Source organism: Ascidia mentula, chromosome 1 (genome assembly GCF_947561715.1).
Source record: "Ascidia mentula chromosome 1, kaAscMent1.1, whole genome shotgun sequence".
Lineage (NCBI taxonomy): Eukaryota > Metazoa > Chordata > Ascidiacea > Phlebobranchia > Ascidiidae > Ascidia > Ascidia mentula.
The window spans coordinates 12121287-12138207 of NC_138566.1; the positions used below are offsets into that span (position 1 = coordinate 12121287).

Sequence of the window (16921 nt, forward strand, 5' to 3'; positions counted from 1 at the left end):
ATGCTTTTACTTTCAAGACAAATTTACTTTAGTAATATACCTTCAATAGATGAACTATCAGCATACCGATCATTAGAAAGTTCCGATCCACTATTTTCTGCAACCTTTCCTTCACTCTCACTCCAATCCTTGAAAAAATGTTTGTGCATTATACCAGTGATTTGCAAAGTTAATGTCCCCCAAGCAGCTATCAACTTGAAACACCTGATTCCACAGAAAAAAAATTGGGAAATACTTGTTCATTAAAAAAGACTTAAACTAACTTATGTTCTTGTTACCTGTTCATCACAATGTGATTCCTCAATGGAACTAATGTTACCTTCAAAATATAAATACAACAGCATATATTAAAAGGCACAATTTCATGAGTAATAATTTACCAGGGCTGGAACGTTTTGCTGCTGGACCTTGTCCTGGGGGTGGCAAGCTGTCATTCATTTCTGCAAAATTACACCTAACACAACTGCACAATACTAATTTAACTAAAGACATGTGTATCATACCATCATCCGATGTGACTGGTGAATATCTAAGTGGTGGTCGCCTTTTTCTGATAGAACAGTTTTCATCTGCACTTTCAACATTGGAAGTTTCAAGTGCTTTATTGCACAATTTTGTTGCTTTTTCATAGTCGTCTATTTAATGCAAAATTCTGCTATACATGTGTGTTTTAAAGCAAAAACTTAAAATCAAGTGAACTATAAAACAATAAATGCTACTTTACCTGTGAAAGAATACACTTTAACTGGATATAGTTTCCAAGTGTTTGGATCCGGATTTTCAGCTCTCCTTACTCTTTTTTTTTGCAGATGTACGAGGCCAATAACACTGCAAATCTGTTTCCTATTAGAACAAATTCAAGAAAAAAAATTATATTGCTGCTGTTTAATCCAATCAAGTATGAATTTATTTGCAAAAAAACATCAACTACTTAAATACATCAGTTGTCCCACACAAATTTTTAAAAACACATCCTACACACAAAGCACTTATTACATAGACAGTACCTTATCCCCTTGAATGAGCCAAGTTTTGTGTGCCACCTCTACACATTCCTTATCAATAAAATGAACAATTGCAAAAGACATAATGAAGACAAAAACTAAAAAGCAGCTCTGCAACAAATAGTTCACAATCACTCTAAAGTCAGAGTTAAAGCATTACTGCTATGATATTTCAATTCAGATACGTTCAATAACAACTGAAACAAACATACTACACACACAAATATTATTAAACTTGTGTTTCAATTTCAATTTAACGTAGTTTTAAAATCATTTACATCAGAATCTGATGAATCAATATCGGAAAAGTCACAACTCATGTCATCCGCATGTTTAGCACTGGAGTCATTTGGTAATTGTGATGTACAACCAATGATAGAATCTGCTTCTGCAGAACTGGCATCATTGGTAACATTAGAAAATAACAGGTCTGGGCTATGAGAAAATTGTCTTAAACAGTTGGAAGAAATGGTACAATTTGCTGAGGATTCTGTCAAAGATGGCTCACATTCTTCAGAATCGGTGCTGAGCAAAATTGATTTGGTTACTTCAGCCAAACGGTCTCTTCTTATCTTTGCTCGCTTTGTTTTAATCCACTTGCGTTTGTAAATTTTTCGATTTGCATCCATTAATTTTATTATTAAACTATCTTGGTTACCGACATAACAAATATGCTGCATTAAAATTTTTAACAAGACTGTGATTAAAGTCTGTCACATACCAATAACCCTTGTTATGAATTCAGTAGAATTCGATATCACAGTACATCAGAAGTTAATTTAAGGTGAGCCTTACTTATAATTATTCAATGGCAAAATGAACCAATTTGTAGTAGAGACATAATATAATCATTGATGGTTTAAAACCTGGTTCAGTGCTTCGCAGTCACACAATCTGCACAAGGTCGAATCAGTACCGATTTATATTATTGCATTTTATCTGTTATTTACTTTAAAATGGTTTCATACTTTACCGAATTCCTACCAGGTAATGCCAGAACTGTATCCATCACGTGCATGCTTTAAAAAGGGAGTAGAAAAGCACATCCGGGACAGCAGAAGACATTCTGTGACTAGCCTGTAGGTGGCGCTGCAACACAAAATTTTATGCTATGGCATTCGAATAACATTTAGGTGATGTAATTGATACCAATTTGCATCGTTTTTCTTGTCCGAAAAAATGAAGACATTCAAAAATTTGCAGTAATTATTAAACACTTCAAAATATAACCACCTATAATCCAACATAAATTCTTTAAAAAAAAATTCATTACCCGCCAGACCGCAATGGCACGAAGGTATGTAATTTTACGACCTGCACTTAAGGCGTATTCCATAATACATGTTTAAAAAAAATATATTATTAGCCCACAAAAACATTACCAACGTGTAGGAAAAACACGTTTACGTAACGCGTTTAAAGCACCTCGCATTAACGTTACGTTGTTAACAAAATGTTGTCGATTAAAAAACAACTACTGAATAGCAAAAACATTACCAATACCACAGGTCCAATAATACACATCGCGTTTCAAGTTCGAAAAAAGTAGGGAAAAGACTTATTGGTACGAAAATGTTACGCGGCGTCGTTAAGAAAACGTTTGGTCTGAAAACGTTATGCAAGAACGTTTCATAAAGATGAAAAATAATTGTGTTTTCAGTGCTAACAATCAACATCATTCACGTTTACATGAAATCCGAGGAAATATACCAAAAAAATCATTGCAACAAAAATTGAAACTATTCGCAACGTTATGAAAACGTGTGTAAACGTTTCTTGTTAGCTGGGAAGCACCAGTCCAGCAATGATATGCATCTATCATAAAACCACAAATGGGCCCTAAAACGATTCATTTTTCTGCACATACAGCCTGAAGTGCAAGCTGCTTTTTTTGATTTCCTACAACACCAAATAAACTACCTAATTTAAAACGCCCAAAACTCTACTATAAAACTGCCCTAGCAACACCATATGTATATGTGCTCACTTAATCGTAAAATTGACCCCCCACGTATCGACGATTGCTTTGTGGCGTTCCCCGTGTTCATTGGGACCGAGGACAGAATACAAGTTGGCCATTTCCCGCCGGCGAAACTTGTTTTAATAGAAATGCAGATGCGGCCTACAGACACTACCAAAAGCAGCAAAAATATGTTTCAGTGTAAACACATGCCAAGCCTAAAAAGTATTGTTAAAAAAAGGCCAAAAAATACATGTTTGAAAGGTTTGTAGCCATACTGAGTGGTAGCCTACTTTCCAAATTCTCTTTTTAGCAGTGTTACAAAATCCACATAGGCTGCACTTATTTTTTAATGCTGCTATTCTGTTTCACCGACTTTTGCGTACGGAATACATTAACAAAGGTTTTACTGTGCTCGTTTATTTACCTGCTTAAATCATTTTGAATTACGGATTTAGTAACATTGCACCAGCGAACCAAATATTAGGTTTAACATTTCCCTGTAGTTAACATTTCAGTGCGTCATATATTAATTTTTTTACACCATCACACGCAGCTGAGGTGAGTTAAAACTGTATTTTGTTGAAGCTCATACCTAGCTTTCGTTAATTTCAGGACAAAACAAACGATGCATTAAAATTGTTGTAAGTTATAAACTCGTACGAATATGATTTTTTGAGGTAGAAAACGAGTGAAATGTTTCGCCATGTGAATTTGTTGCGCAACTATTGTTTTTTATCGTAGGTTTGATTACCATTTTTAGGTAAGCAAGGAATATCGCTGAAAAGCTATCCTGAGGACTTCACAAAACTACTTTGTCCGAAGATCCATTTTTACTGAAAATATGAAACGTAATACGATTTACACATTCTTCAATAGATGCACTGTACTTTATTGCTTGGAACACAATCAGAAACGACTGAAGAGACTTTGCTTTACCACACTTCACATATAATAGGCTATATACCTGCAGGTAGCAGCATGCAGTATTATGATGCAAAGATTGCACCAAATGGAATAACATTAAGCTCAACTAGTGGGGTAGGCCCACCAGCATCAACAACACAAAACAACTTTTTGATAAATCATTTAACTCCGTTGTGACAAGAGTTTAAAAGCAAAACCTAGTTCTGTGACAAACTGCAGAGCTAAGATGAGTTTTTATTATAACAATAGCCATAAGAGTGTGCCTGGATATCGGGTGAACGTTACCACAATTTTTATATTTGTGTATTAATCATTCATATTAGATTACACAACCAATTAGGCAAAATATATTAGTTTGTCTGTCACCACAAATGGGTGTCGCGTATTTCTCCAATAACTTGTCCAGCAGCATGAAGAGCCTGTAATTATGAAAAAATATTATGCATGCAGTTGCAGTTTTAACGTATGAATAAATTTTTGCAAAAAGTACCTTTAACATTTTTGATGCCTCCTCTCTGCGCTGAGTAACAGAATCTGCTTCTGTGAGGAGGCGATCAATTTGATCATGCTTATACAGTTGACCAACCAATTCACTTTGAAGATGATTTTTTACGAAGTTTACCAAAAAGTGCATGACTGCCTTGGGAACACTGGGAAAAAATTGTTGTGCAAAAATTTGTAAACATGCAACTAATTGGAAATTATACCTGTCTTGAATGCTTTTGCGAACAATAAGAAAATACGAACTTATTAGACGACGAATAATATCCACATCACGTTTTTCTCGTTGAGTGAGATTTCTTGACACAGGCATGGACTAAAATGTATGAATATGTTTTTCCACTTCACCCAAGCTGTTTTTTACCAAATCATAAATTTTTAACCTTACATACAAGAAGAATAGGTAATCTGATTATCCGCACATTGTTTACATTTAAAAAAATTAAAATCTTATTTTAGGTGAAATTTCTGACCAAAGTGTTCAACAACAATTTTAAAGCATACATGGCATTACAACACCCCATACATTCTGCTTATCTACACAGGGTGTGTTGCCTAAATCAAGACAACATCTTACAATGTCAAGTAAATTGACCCCTTCAGCATGTCTGGCAGGGCTGCCATATGCCATTTCCTCATGAGATAGATTTGTCTTCCCCATATTTGAACTATTTCTATTGATTTCTGGTTCACCAGAGCTTCCCCACTTCATACCTTGACACAAAATAATTCATTTAATAAAAAAGCGAATTTTTTTTAGAAAACTATCAGATTTTACCAAGAAAATTTCCACCAACACTGTTGACTGCTGGCAGAGCAGCATCAAGGGAGGGGACACTTGACGAAAGTCTTTTTCCAGATTCACTGCCCTGTAAATAAACAAAAATAAACTGAAACAAAGCTTGTATTGTTGGGGGTTAGGGTAACAGGTACAGTAGTATTAACAAAGCATTTTTCCTATTTAATAGTTATTTCCACCATCTGAATCTATTAGGGATGAGTTTAAGGATCACATAACAGGATTCCGAACTTCACCATTCATTGATCTCCAAAAAATGTAGATAATTTGCCAAAAACTAACCTTCATTCTTTGTTTAGATTGTTCATCTGACATCTGCAATGCTTTGTTCCGCTTTGAAGTCTCTTGCTATAAAGAACAAAAAGTTAAACAAAAACAATTTGCCCGACATATGCTGTGCATACATGATTTAACTGTAGATTTGCCATCAGGATTTCTGAAACCACATTTGACTCTGTAAAGTCTGGGTGTTTTGTATTGATATACGCCAGTTCAATACCCACAAGATTAGAAACCTACAAATACATAATTGTAAACTGAACAAGGAAATTCATACAATGAACAAAAACAGTTTATGACAGAATTTACTTAAAATATTTGTGTAAAAAATATGCTGAAAACTGTTTTACAAACACATAAATTATTTGTCATAATGATATCACACATGGATTATAAAAATAAATACATCTGCATCATGCACTACTATGCATGTTGACAATTGTTTATGACATACAGTTTAAATCAGTTATTTTACTGTTTTTTAACTAGAAAAAAATTTGACCATTACATTTACCATTTCATTTGTTATTGGTAATCTTCTTCGTAAGAGTTGTGTAATGACTTCCACAATACAATCTCGAAGGTGAGGAAACCGTACAATGTCCTGCAACAAATATGCATGAAGTCAAGTCATAATGAATAAAGACAAACACATACTGCCTAAATTTATTTGGAATATTCCTGGGACTCTAAATGGAGTAAATGACGATCAGCGCAAGTATAAGATCCTTATTTATTAAAAAAAATATTAACTTTGTCTAATGGCATTCTCAGTATCTGTCTTATTCAAATGGAATCACAAAGACAAATCTGCCGGTCACCAACTTGTACAGGCTGGGAGTCACTTTTGGCATTTCCTCTATCTCTCCTATTTGGAATATTATTATTTCCCTTATTAATTTATTTTGTCATTATAAAAAGGTAAGTTGCAGGCTTAACATTCCCATGACACATCTTTCTACAATACAGTTACCCCGCCATCCCATATAATCAAATTGCATGTTATATTGGTAATTTGGTGCTTTCTGTCTTTAAGTTTGTGCCATGTGTCACAAACTTTGAAACTTGTACCACAACGTTGAAACAATAAAGTAAATCTGCTCACTGTCATGATTAGTGGCACCAAGTCCTGGGGTGCGGGGGGACATGGAATTTTTATTTATTTGGTCACAATCACAATTTTGCGCTGCGACACGTTAACACACTTGGCATGTGTGGAAATTAAAGCTGTAAATAACTGGGATGGATGGTAAACTAACCCGCATTGTATGAAATCTGTTTTCAAGTGCAATAGATTGTCGTGCTTAAATTTGCCATTGTTACTGAACAAACAATGGCAAATTTAGAGAGACTGGGACAAAAGTGGTGTCGTAGTTGCAATGGCATGCGCTTTTCTCAGTGTAAACCGTTTTTTGTGCTGCGGAACAAAAATAAAATTGTGCAAATGTGCAGGCTTACCAGGCTACATCATTTATTTTTTTTATACTTTCTTGACCACATTCGCGCACAATTAATCCATTTTGGCAGCATATTTATGTCAAGCCTTTTCGTCCAAATTAAAAGAAACGTACGGCGCATGCATCGCTGCAAAGTCTCGCAAATGAGTTTTCCACAATGTAATGCAATTACGCAAACCACCGTTCATGTTTGTGTCTATTTCCATCAGTGTAAACATGGACGCTCGTAATTTATTGAGCTCGACCCCAATTTACCGTACGACAACAGCGAAAAATAGAGGAATTTTTCCCAAATTTAGGACCCGCAATTATGGTTAACATAAGTTATGACGTCACGATGGGACCGCTCCTCCCGTTATTATGAAAACTTGGTGCATATGGTCATGATTTTTTAAGCAAAGCCAAACATTTTTATTTAACAGACCTGGGCATCACAGTGTTGCACAATTCTTTGTAACTCTTCATGTACCAGTTCAACACACCTCAGCGATGGTTCTTCAAGCCGCTTAATTTGTCTTTTCACTAGTAACTCGAAAGACAATTCTGGCACAAACCAGGAAGGTCTTGATCCCTGGTGGAGCAACATGTTTAACACTCAAGTTAGAAATTCTAGATCATTTTTTAAAAAACAACAAATACATACAATAAAGCAAACTAAAAGTTTACTCACATTTGCATTTTTAATAGCAGTAAGAATATCCAAATCAGAAAGCCCACCAAGAGGGTCAACTGATTCAAGAGTACGGCCAAACGTTTCATGAAATATATAACAAATACGAGCACCACCACATCTGAAAAACTGATTTTATCACATAATCATTTTGAAAAAAATACAAAAATACATACAATTCAGCTGTTTCAATGTTTTTTGATGTTCCTTCAACAGTGTTACAATACTCCGCTGCAAATGTTGTGATTATTTGCAAAAGTGTTGCACTCTTATCTCCAACCTCTTCACCATATGACAGCAGCAGTGTTTGGAATTGCGAAGTTAAAACATTAACTCTGGACTTTAAATCAGGTAGACAATCTCTAATGTGATGCATTAGCAACCTAAATGGTAAGGCATCGACATATACTTTTATAATTTGACACTGTCTACAAACCCAAGCAGGAAATGATGTGCAGGACACAATGACTAGCTAATTATTATAAATAGGAACCTGTTCAGTGTTTTTGCAAGATATTTTGTTCCATTTCTGCTAGCTATAGAGGGATACTTCTTCTGCAAATATTCCTGTTCATCATTAACAGCATTTTCAATATTTTTGCTTTTGTTAATGTCAAGTTGACTTCTGTTTATAACACCTAGAATTAAAAAGGAGGCTTTTAGTAACCTAAACAACAAATATCATGATATTTACACAAATGTAGAAAATACTCAAAATACCAATTATCCCAAGCTTGACTGGAATGATTCTGCCACAAAGAACATCAATTGCATCAGTCCCAGCATCCATAAGGTCGAGTTTGGTAACAACAGCTAGAGTCCGTCTTCCATCTGGATCCACTCTTCTGGCCATCTGTACACATTGATTGCTGACAAAATTCATACATTAAATGCAAAATAACTATTAGGTCAACATTATTTAGGTTGTTGCTACCAATATAATGTAATAAAAATTACACAATTGTACATGTTTAAGAATATTATCAACACAATTTTTTTCATTTCATCCATTAACAAGTGAAAAAAGTTACATCTGAACACATCACTAAATAATTTGAAATCTTAGTTACTTTTTCAACTAGTACTCAACCTTTAGGGCTTCAGACGTTGCGAAGTCTACATTGGCAGGTGTTAAAGCCAGTATAATGGAATTAGGATTGGAAATATAATGTAAAATCAAGTCCCTAACTTGTTGCTCAATATCATCAGGTTGATCACCAACAGGAATCTAAGTCATAAATAGGGATTTTAGTAGGGGTCGATAGGTAATTTTTGAACAATATGTTATACATACTTTTATGATTCCTGGTAAATCAACTAAGGTTAAATTGAGAACTTTTGGACTGAATATTTTCAAGCGAATTGGATCTGTGCAAATTCCTTTGTTGGTTCCTCCCAGCCTATCGGTTTCTTTTTGAATTTCCAATTTTATTTCATCAAAGTCTTGAAATATTTTATCTTTTGTGTGAAGAAATTTTGCATATTCTTGGCCTTTTCCTTCTGCAGAGTGATATTAGACAAACAGTAAGTAAATATATATATACATAGATTGTTTAATTACATTCAGGGAATGGACAGTTTAAGCAGCAGAAAATACTACATCATCAATAAATTGTGAATGGAATGATCCCACGAAATGGAGATTAAAAAAGTAACATTTTCAGTGGTTGTTGTAGTAACTACTCAGTTAACAAAAATATTTTATCAGTAAGGCTGTCTTGTTACAAGGTAGTTTCCTTATCTGTAAACCATTTCTGAGCCATCCACCTCTCAAAAACTAACTTGGAATTCAAAATTTTGCATTGATAATTTCCCACATTTTACTTTTAGGAATTTAGATGACATTCATTTGTGATAGTGCTCAGAAACTAGAATTGAAAAAAGTGGCTTGAAAGAGTTTTAGAAATTCTGACATTACATAAAAGGGCCACAGATGGTCAATTAACCCCATTCTATATTGACAACAACATGACATGGCTTTCGATAAACAAAATAAGAAAGTACTGAAGCAAAGGTAAAAAATCTAGTAAATGTCATACTACAACCTGCAATAGTATTTTTGTACAATTTTCTTCCCTGGACATATTGAACTACTTTGATTGTATTCAGGTGACTTATTTATTGTTGTTTTGATTATCTTTACGATTAAACATATAATACCTCAATATATACATTATTTAAATGTAATAATAGCACATAGAAGAAAATATTACCCAGAGTTCCATTGTGCAAAGTGTCATTTTCTAAATCATTCTGAACATGAATTAGCTGTAAAACCAAAGGCCTTCGTGTCACAATACCAGTCCCACGTGGTAAAAAGTCTCGTCCCACAAGGTTTTCCAACACAGAGCTTTTACCACTGCTCTAAAGTGTATTTTAAATTTTGATATAAAAAGCATACTATGATATGACAGTAAAGTGGTGGCATATACCTGAACACCAATCACAACAATTTGTGGCAGCTGAATGGTGTCGGTGCCTATTATATTGAATATATCTTGAAGCTTGTTGATCACAGGAATAAGGGCATCCATATTATGTGAACATTACACAAACTACACTGGTGCCCTATGTTATCCCATGCAAATGATTGCTTGTAATTACTGCAGGTTTGCTGTATTGATTAACAGAACGGAAAGATGAAACATTACTTAGCCTAAAACGTAGGACTAATTTTAAAAAATGTTTAGTTCAAAGGAAAATGATGTCGAAAATACAAAGCCAACTGCACTGCATGGTCACTGCTGAAAGCATTGACATATGGTTCCTGGTTTTCTCAAACAACACATAAGTTGGAGTTGCATCATTGGCGCAGGCAGGGAAGCACCAAAGGGGCCATGACCCCTCCTAAATTCTAGGTTGTAACATTTGCGAGATTGTTTTTTTCAAAATACGAGAAATTTTCTGCTTCATCACTCGATGTTTTAAATTAAAAAGTTTTATTGGTTTAAATTATTTAGTCTCACTAAAACTGCACCAAAGAGACGCTAGTCGACAAAACTTCAAACGCACATAACTCTGCTGTTTCTCAATGGATTCCGATAATTTTTTTTGGCAAGATCCATAGATTGACACAAAATTTATGGAAATGTAAAAATAAATATTAATTTCGAACGAATTTTGTAACGCATATTAATATGCATTGTCATAAATCCGCTTTTACTTTATTCATAGGTCGACAGGAAAGATAATTCTACCACTGTTGGATAGCTCTTTAAAATCCCTTTACAGCGATACCTAACTTGTGCGCGATTTCTTGGGGGAAATATGCTTCCCGACCGAATATTAAATATCACCGTCATAACAAAAATCAGTCTTTTGCTTATAACTTTGGCTACAGTTCGACGGGAAAGATTTTACTACCATTGCAAAGCTTGCACAAATACCTTTCCAACGATACCAAACTTGTCTTCTCATTCACGGGGGCTATATGTTTACCGGCCGAATATTGTTCATAACAACGGCCCCAAAAAAACAGTTTTCCGCTCATAACTTTTTTTCTAGGCACAACAGGAAAAATAGTTTCACCACCATTGCAAAGCTCATTGAAAAACCTTTCCAACGGTACCAAACTTGTCTTCTCTTTAGTGGGGGAAATATGTTTACCGACCGAATATTAATTATGACCGTCATAAAAAAATCAATCTTTCACTTGTAACTTTGGCTACAGTTCGACAGAAAAGACAATTCTACCACCATTGCAAAGCTTACACAAATACCTTTTGCAACGATACCAAACTTGTCTTCTCATTCGCGGGGGGAATATGTTTACCGGGCGAATATTGTTCATAACTTCGCCCCCCAAAAAACAGTTTTTCGCTCATAACTTTTTTTAGCCACAGCAGGACTGTTTTTTTTTATGACGGTCATAATTAATATTCGGTCGGTAAACATATTTCCCCCACTAATGAGAAGACAAGTTTGGTATCGTTGGAAAGGTCAATGAGCTTTGCAATGGTGGTGAAATTATTTTTTCTGTTGTGCCTAGAAAAAAAGTTATGAGCGGAAAACTGTTTTTTTGGGCCGTGGTTATGAACAATATTCGGCTGGTAAACATATAGCCCCCGTGAATGAGAAGATAAGTTTGGTATCGTTGGAAAGGTATTTGCTTTGCAATGGTAGTAAAATTGTCTTTCCCGTCGAACTGTAGCCAAAGTTACAAGCAAAAGACTGATTTTTGTAATGACGGTAATATTTAATATTCGGTCGGGAAACATATTTCCCCCGAGAAATCGCGCACAAGTTAGGTATCGCTGTAAAGGGATTTTGAAGAGCTTTCCAACAGTGGTAGAATTATCTTTCCTGTCGACCTATGAAAAAAGTTATAGCGGATTTATGACAATGCATATTAATATGCGTTACAAAATTCGTTCAAAATTAATATTTCGTTTTACATTTCCATATCTATGGATGTCAATCTATGGATCTTGCCAAAAAAATTATCGGAATCCATTGAGAAACAGCAGAGTTATGTGCGTTTGAAGTTTTGTCGACTGGAAAAAAAGTTTTGTCGACTAGCGTCTCTTTGGTTACATTGCAGACAAATACGCAAGCCATAGCATTGGATTATAAAAGTCATATTAGCAAAAAGCGATCCGCATCAATAATTACAGTTACACGAGAAGGTTTATCGGATATAAATGTGTTTTTTTTTAGTTTAAATTACAACAAGCTTCAAAATTAAAAAAATCCTCTGCAAGGTTAATACATACAAGTGCTCGCCGCAGATTCCTAGATTTTCCATCAGAATTATTTGGATTTTGCGTGCTTTGCTATGGGGGGTACGTCACTTTTAACCGCGTGCCAAAATACTTTCCGCCCCCTATATTTTTTTTTAAATCTCTGTATCTGTCAAGAATCTAGTGCTGATTAGCGGAAAAACAATAAAAATCGGTACAAATCCCAGGTATTCCATCAGAATGACTTTAACCACAAGCGATTTTGCGTGTTTTGCTAGGAGGGGTACGTCACATTCAACCGCGTACCGAAATACTTTCCGCCCCCTATAATTCTTTTAAAATCTCTGTATCTGTTAAGAATCTAGTGCTGATTAGCGGGAAAACAATTAAAATCAGTAATCGCAGGTCACTCACAATTACTATTTGTGACAAAGGTCGACGCAAGTTTTTCCCCTTGACGTGAACGTGATTCATTCTTTTTTGAAAAACGTAATGCATTTGTATGGTGTGAGACCATTTTTTTGCAGAAATATTTAACCACCCAAATGATGATCGTTTTGCAATTCTTTTTGTGTTGTACGTTATGGTAACTTAATCAAATAAAGATCTACAGTAATTTTTTCTCGACAACGTAATAAATTCTTGTTGTTGTGAACATCCCTTGTTTTTATTCGATTTGATTTTTTTTGTTTCTCCGATTTATTGTCTAGACTCTAGCGGAAAAGTCAAGAATTGTTTACGCCTGTCGTTATATAGTTAATACTTGTAGTACAAGGATGAATGTCCACTTGACTGTACGAATGTAAAAAAAAAATATAGGGGGCGGAAAGTATTTTGGCACGTTGTTGAATGTGATGTACCCCCTAGCAAAACACGCAAAATCGCTTGTGTTTGAATTTTGATGGAATACCTGGCATTTGTACCGATTTTAATTGTTTTCCTGTTAATCAGCACTAGATTCTTGACAGATAGAATTATTTTTGAAAAGATATAGGGGGCGGAAAATTTTTTGGCACGCGGTTGAATGTGACGTACCCCCCTAGCAAAACACGCAAAGTCGCTTTTGTTTGAAGTCATTGTAATGGAATACCTGTGATTTGTACCGATTTTAATTGTTTTCCTGTTAATCAGCACTAAATTCTTTACAGATACAAAGATTTGAAAAAAATTATAGGGGCCATTCTGATGAAAAAACGTGGGATTTGCTGCCATTAATTTGTGTGTACTAACTGTCCAGTTTGAGTTTGGTTTAAATAATTAGACGTACTGTGATTTATAGACATAACAGACACATTTGTATCTTATGAACCATCTCGTGAAACAGTGATCATTAATGCGGAACACTATATTTGAAGAAACACACTCGGATTCTGCCAGAATGGCAATAGTTTTTTTTTTGACCGCACCGAGATTTGGACCCAGCAGGACATCCTGGGCACGAATACCGATCAGACTTTCTTCTTGGTATATGGGTCGGGCGCTTGACCAATGCTGCCAATCACCCGCCAAGAATGACAATAGTGTTTTTTATCGCTTGCTTCTGACCATGGCGCCACCTATTACGTTTTCTTTAATTACAAGAAGAATAAATACATAACAAAATGGTTACAATATTCGATGAATTTGGGGCACAACTGAAACCAACAACTTAAAAAACCGCAATCAATCAATACATGTCATTTTACAACGACAAAATCTCGTACATGTGTGTACTCCGTATAGTTTCGTCATACACGTGCATAAAGCGATCAAACGTGGAAGCTGTATGCACGGAATTATTGCAAAAAAATTTTCACACCACGAAAAACCTCTTGCTTGCATTGTTTCCTCAAGCAATCCTAAGTTCATTGGATTGCTATTTTTTTTTGCAAAAATAACATATCTGCGCACCTTTGCTACTTTGCAAAAACGACTCCAGTTGCATTGTTCAAGGTTCTGCCGCACCCACCCACCCATCACTTCGTGTTTCTCTGAACGCATTGTTACTCGATCCCTGCGCCGTACGATTGTTTCGTTTTTCCGGAAATAAACGCTTTGGTTTAATGAGACATTAGTGCCAGAATGCGTGATCATAGGGGTTGAAAGCGTCATGGACAACCCATCCAATAAACCGCAACCCGTAAAAATAAACCGCAACTCCATGTTGAAAACCAGTCCATTGGGCGGAAATACCGCCACCCTGGCAACACGTACTGAGCAACACCCATCAAATTGAATAAACCTACAAAGTGAAAATATTTTTTGTTTGGTAGCAATAAACACTGATCTCTTTATTTAAATAAATAGAGTTCAGTGGTGGCACCACAGGCAACAAAAATACTTGAAACAAGATTCAAGATAAAGATTTTGGACACATGTGCAGGAAATGTGGCTTGTCATACTTTGAAACATTTTATTATTTTGATTAAACTTATTCTTTTTAAACCGCTTTCTACACTTTTACATTTGCACCCAGTCTTTCTGATGCCATCTAGTTATCTCGCTTGCATTACGTCTTTTCACTTGCGTTACTTCTTTTAAGTCTCCTTCGTCGCGTAATCGCAGCAATTATCTCTTTGTTTCTGCTTCGTGTTTGATATCTCCCAATATATTTGCGACTCAACTTTCCACAAATAAACAGATCACGGTTTTCGGTCTAACAGATCGCAATGTGATCTCACTGATCCTGGCTTTTGATTTCATAGATCATAACTTGTGGTCTCACAGATTAATGGGATTGTACAAATTTAATAATGCCTTGATGGCGCGGCTTGCTGAATCTGTTCTGCCTCGTCTGGTCAAATATACAAATCTTAGAAGGTTCTCCGGGTAAATATTGTATTCAAATATATCAATAGGCTCGGCATTGGTACATAACGTTGTCTTCGGTTGAATTGTAGATTGTTTCGATGTTGTAGATAAATAGAACAGAAAAAGAGGCTGAATCAATCAGAATGGTGATTCCAGCACAAAGAATAGAGTTTAAGGCACACATGAGTATTTATACTTGGATTGCAGGAATTGGTCGATTCGATTGGTCGATTTAGTCGCTGTTATGCAACACTTGGGATAATATATTACAAGAACAAGCATGCAAAATAATATAAACATGTAAGTATTCGTCAGCGATAACGGTGCTCGGAAAAGTAGCGCAGTAAGTCGTAAACTATGGGCGTCCAGAAAGGTCACAATTCGTCTGAATCAACGCGTTGCTTATTTAACCAACATGTTGCTTAAATAAGCATCATGTTAAAAGAGACGTTGCTGGAAGGCGACCGTGGTCGGCCAAATGGGTCAAAAGTCTGCCTAAACAACATGTTTCTTAAAAAACGAACATGTTCATGCTGACTCTTCTGGCGCCCTTCTGATCGCCCATAGTAAACAGGATAGGCTTTTTGGTGATTCATGTTAACGTAACACATTGTATGCATTAATCCTGAAGACATTGTTGGGCCTTGTGGCGCAAGTAGTTGCAATAAGTTGCGATGGCATGGTTTGTGCAAAAGTCATGACGTAACAATTTCTGGGGTTTATATGAGTTACTGTTACAGGGGCGACGGCGTTTCTTTGAAGAAGAGCGATTTTGAGTATTTGTGCATTTGGAAAGACGATTTTGCTGCTTTGCTGCTCTGGAGGGGGGGAGGGGGGTTTCTACATGATATCTGTACTCTCATTTATAATCTCATCTTCGGGCCACCATAGAATTGTGACTGTATGAGCGATAACCGGTAACCAATACATATGCTAGAGTAAGACATTACAGAAGTGTTTCATCGCATGGCAAAGCAGGATCCCCCAACTGCGCAGGCCATTTTTCTTGGCTATCTCAGCTATCGTATTTCCATCAATTTCACTGCCATCACAGACAAGGGATTGTCGTAAATCTGAATCAGTCAATTCAATTGACATTATGTGGAATTTAGTGCAAATAAGAAACGTGAACTCTTCTCGTACAGGGTTAAACGAAACAAGAATTGTGCTAGGTTTTTACTGTTCGTTGTATGATCTATTTTAGACAACATTAATACACAAAAAGTCCACGTCTATGCAGCGTCATTTGGTTTGAATTGCGGTCGAGTTGTGGAAACCGCCTTTGACAAATGAGTAATTGTTTTGAAGGAGTGAAAGTGTGCTCGCAACTGCACGACCAAGCCGGGTGTAGGACAATATACCACAGGTGGAAGCTGCTTTGATAAGAATTTTGTCGAATACCAAACTGTTCAATACAAACAAAATAGCCAATCAAGAGCGGGGACAGATTTGACCAGCTTGGTGAAGGACCAACTTTGGTTGTGAGACATCACCTTAAAAAAGGTGATGATTAGAGCATTCCATTTCGCCAATAAACACGTTTTATTCCATATACTTCCATCACCAGTTTCATCATAGTATGGGTTTTAGTAATGGTTGCTAACCTTTCTCTCATTTCCCACAGTTCAGTTTAAATAGAATCCACTAGTATTAACTATTCAAACTCAGCATTTAATTGTTGTATTTGCGCTATATCTATTAAATCTTTATGACATTTTTGACGGCATTGCATGACCTATTTCCAACAAGTGTATGACATATAGTGAATAAGGTCAGAGGATTGCTTGGAAAGCGTATTGGAGACATATTTACTGAAAAGGTAATTTAACAATATTCAATTGTGACGTAAAACAAC

At 35.8% G+C, this 16921-nt stretch overlaps 1 protein-coding gene across 1 annotated transcript; it reads right to left on the bottom strand.

Moving 5' to 3' along the window:
• Nucleotides 1-3841: 3841 nt before the first annotated feature.
• On the bottom strand, nucleotides 3842-10209 carry LOC145910476 (dynamin-1-like protein). Its single transcript, XM_082997615.1, has 17 exons — nucleotides 10030-10209; nucleotides 9811-9961; nucleotides 8892-9097; nucleotides 8688-8825; nucleotides 8318-8450; nucleotides 8091-8235; nucleotides 7774-7980; nucleotides 7598-7718; nucleotides 7352-7498; nucleotides 5985-6074; nucleotides 5596-5706; nucleotides 5474-5539; nucleotides 5171-5261; nucleotides 4970-5106; nucleotides 4599-4708; nucleotides 4382-4541; nucleotides 3842-4310 (listed from the first exon to the last, which is right to left on the bottom strand). Exons 1-17 carry the CDS (start codon nucleotides 10129-10131, stop codon nucleotides 4254-4256), a joined length of 2172 nt encoding a protein of 723 aa, XP_082853741.1. The 5' UTR covers nucleotides 10132-10209; the 3' UTR covers nucleotides 3842-4253.
• Nucleotides 10210-16921: the final 6712 nt, after the last annotated feature.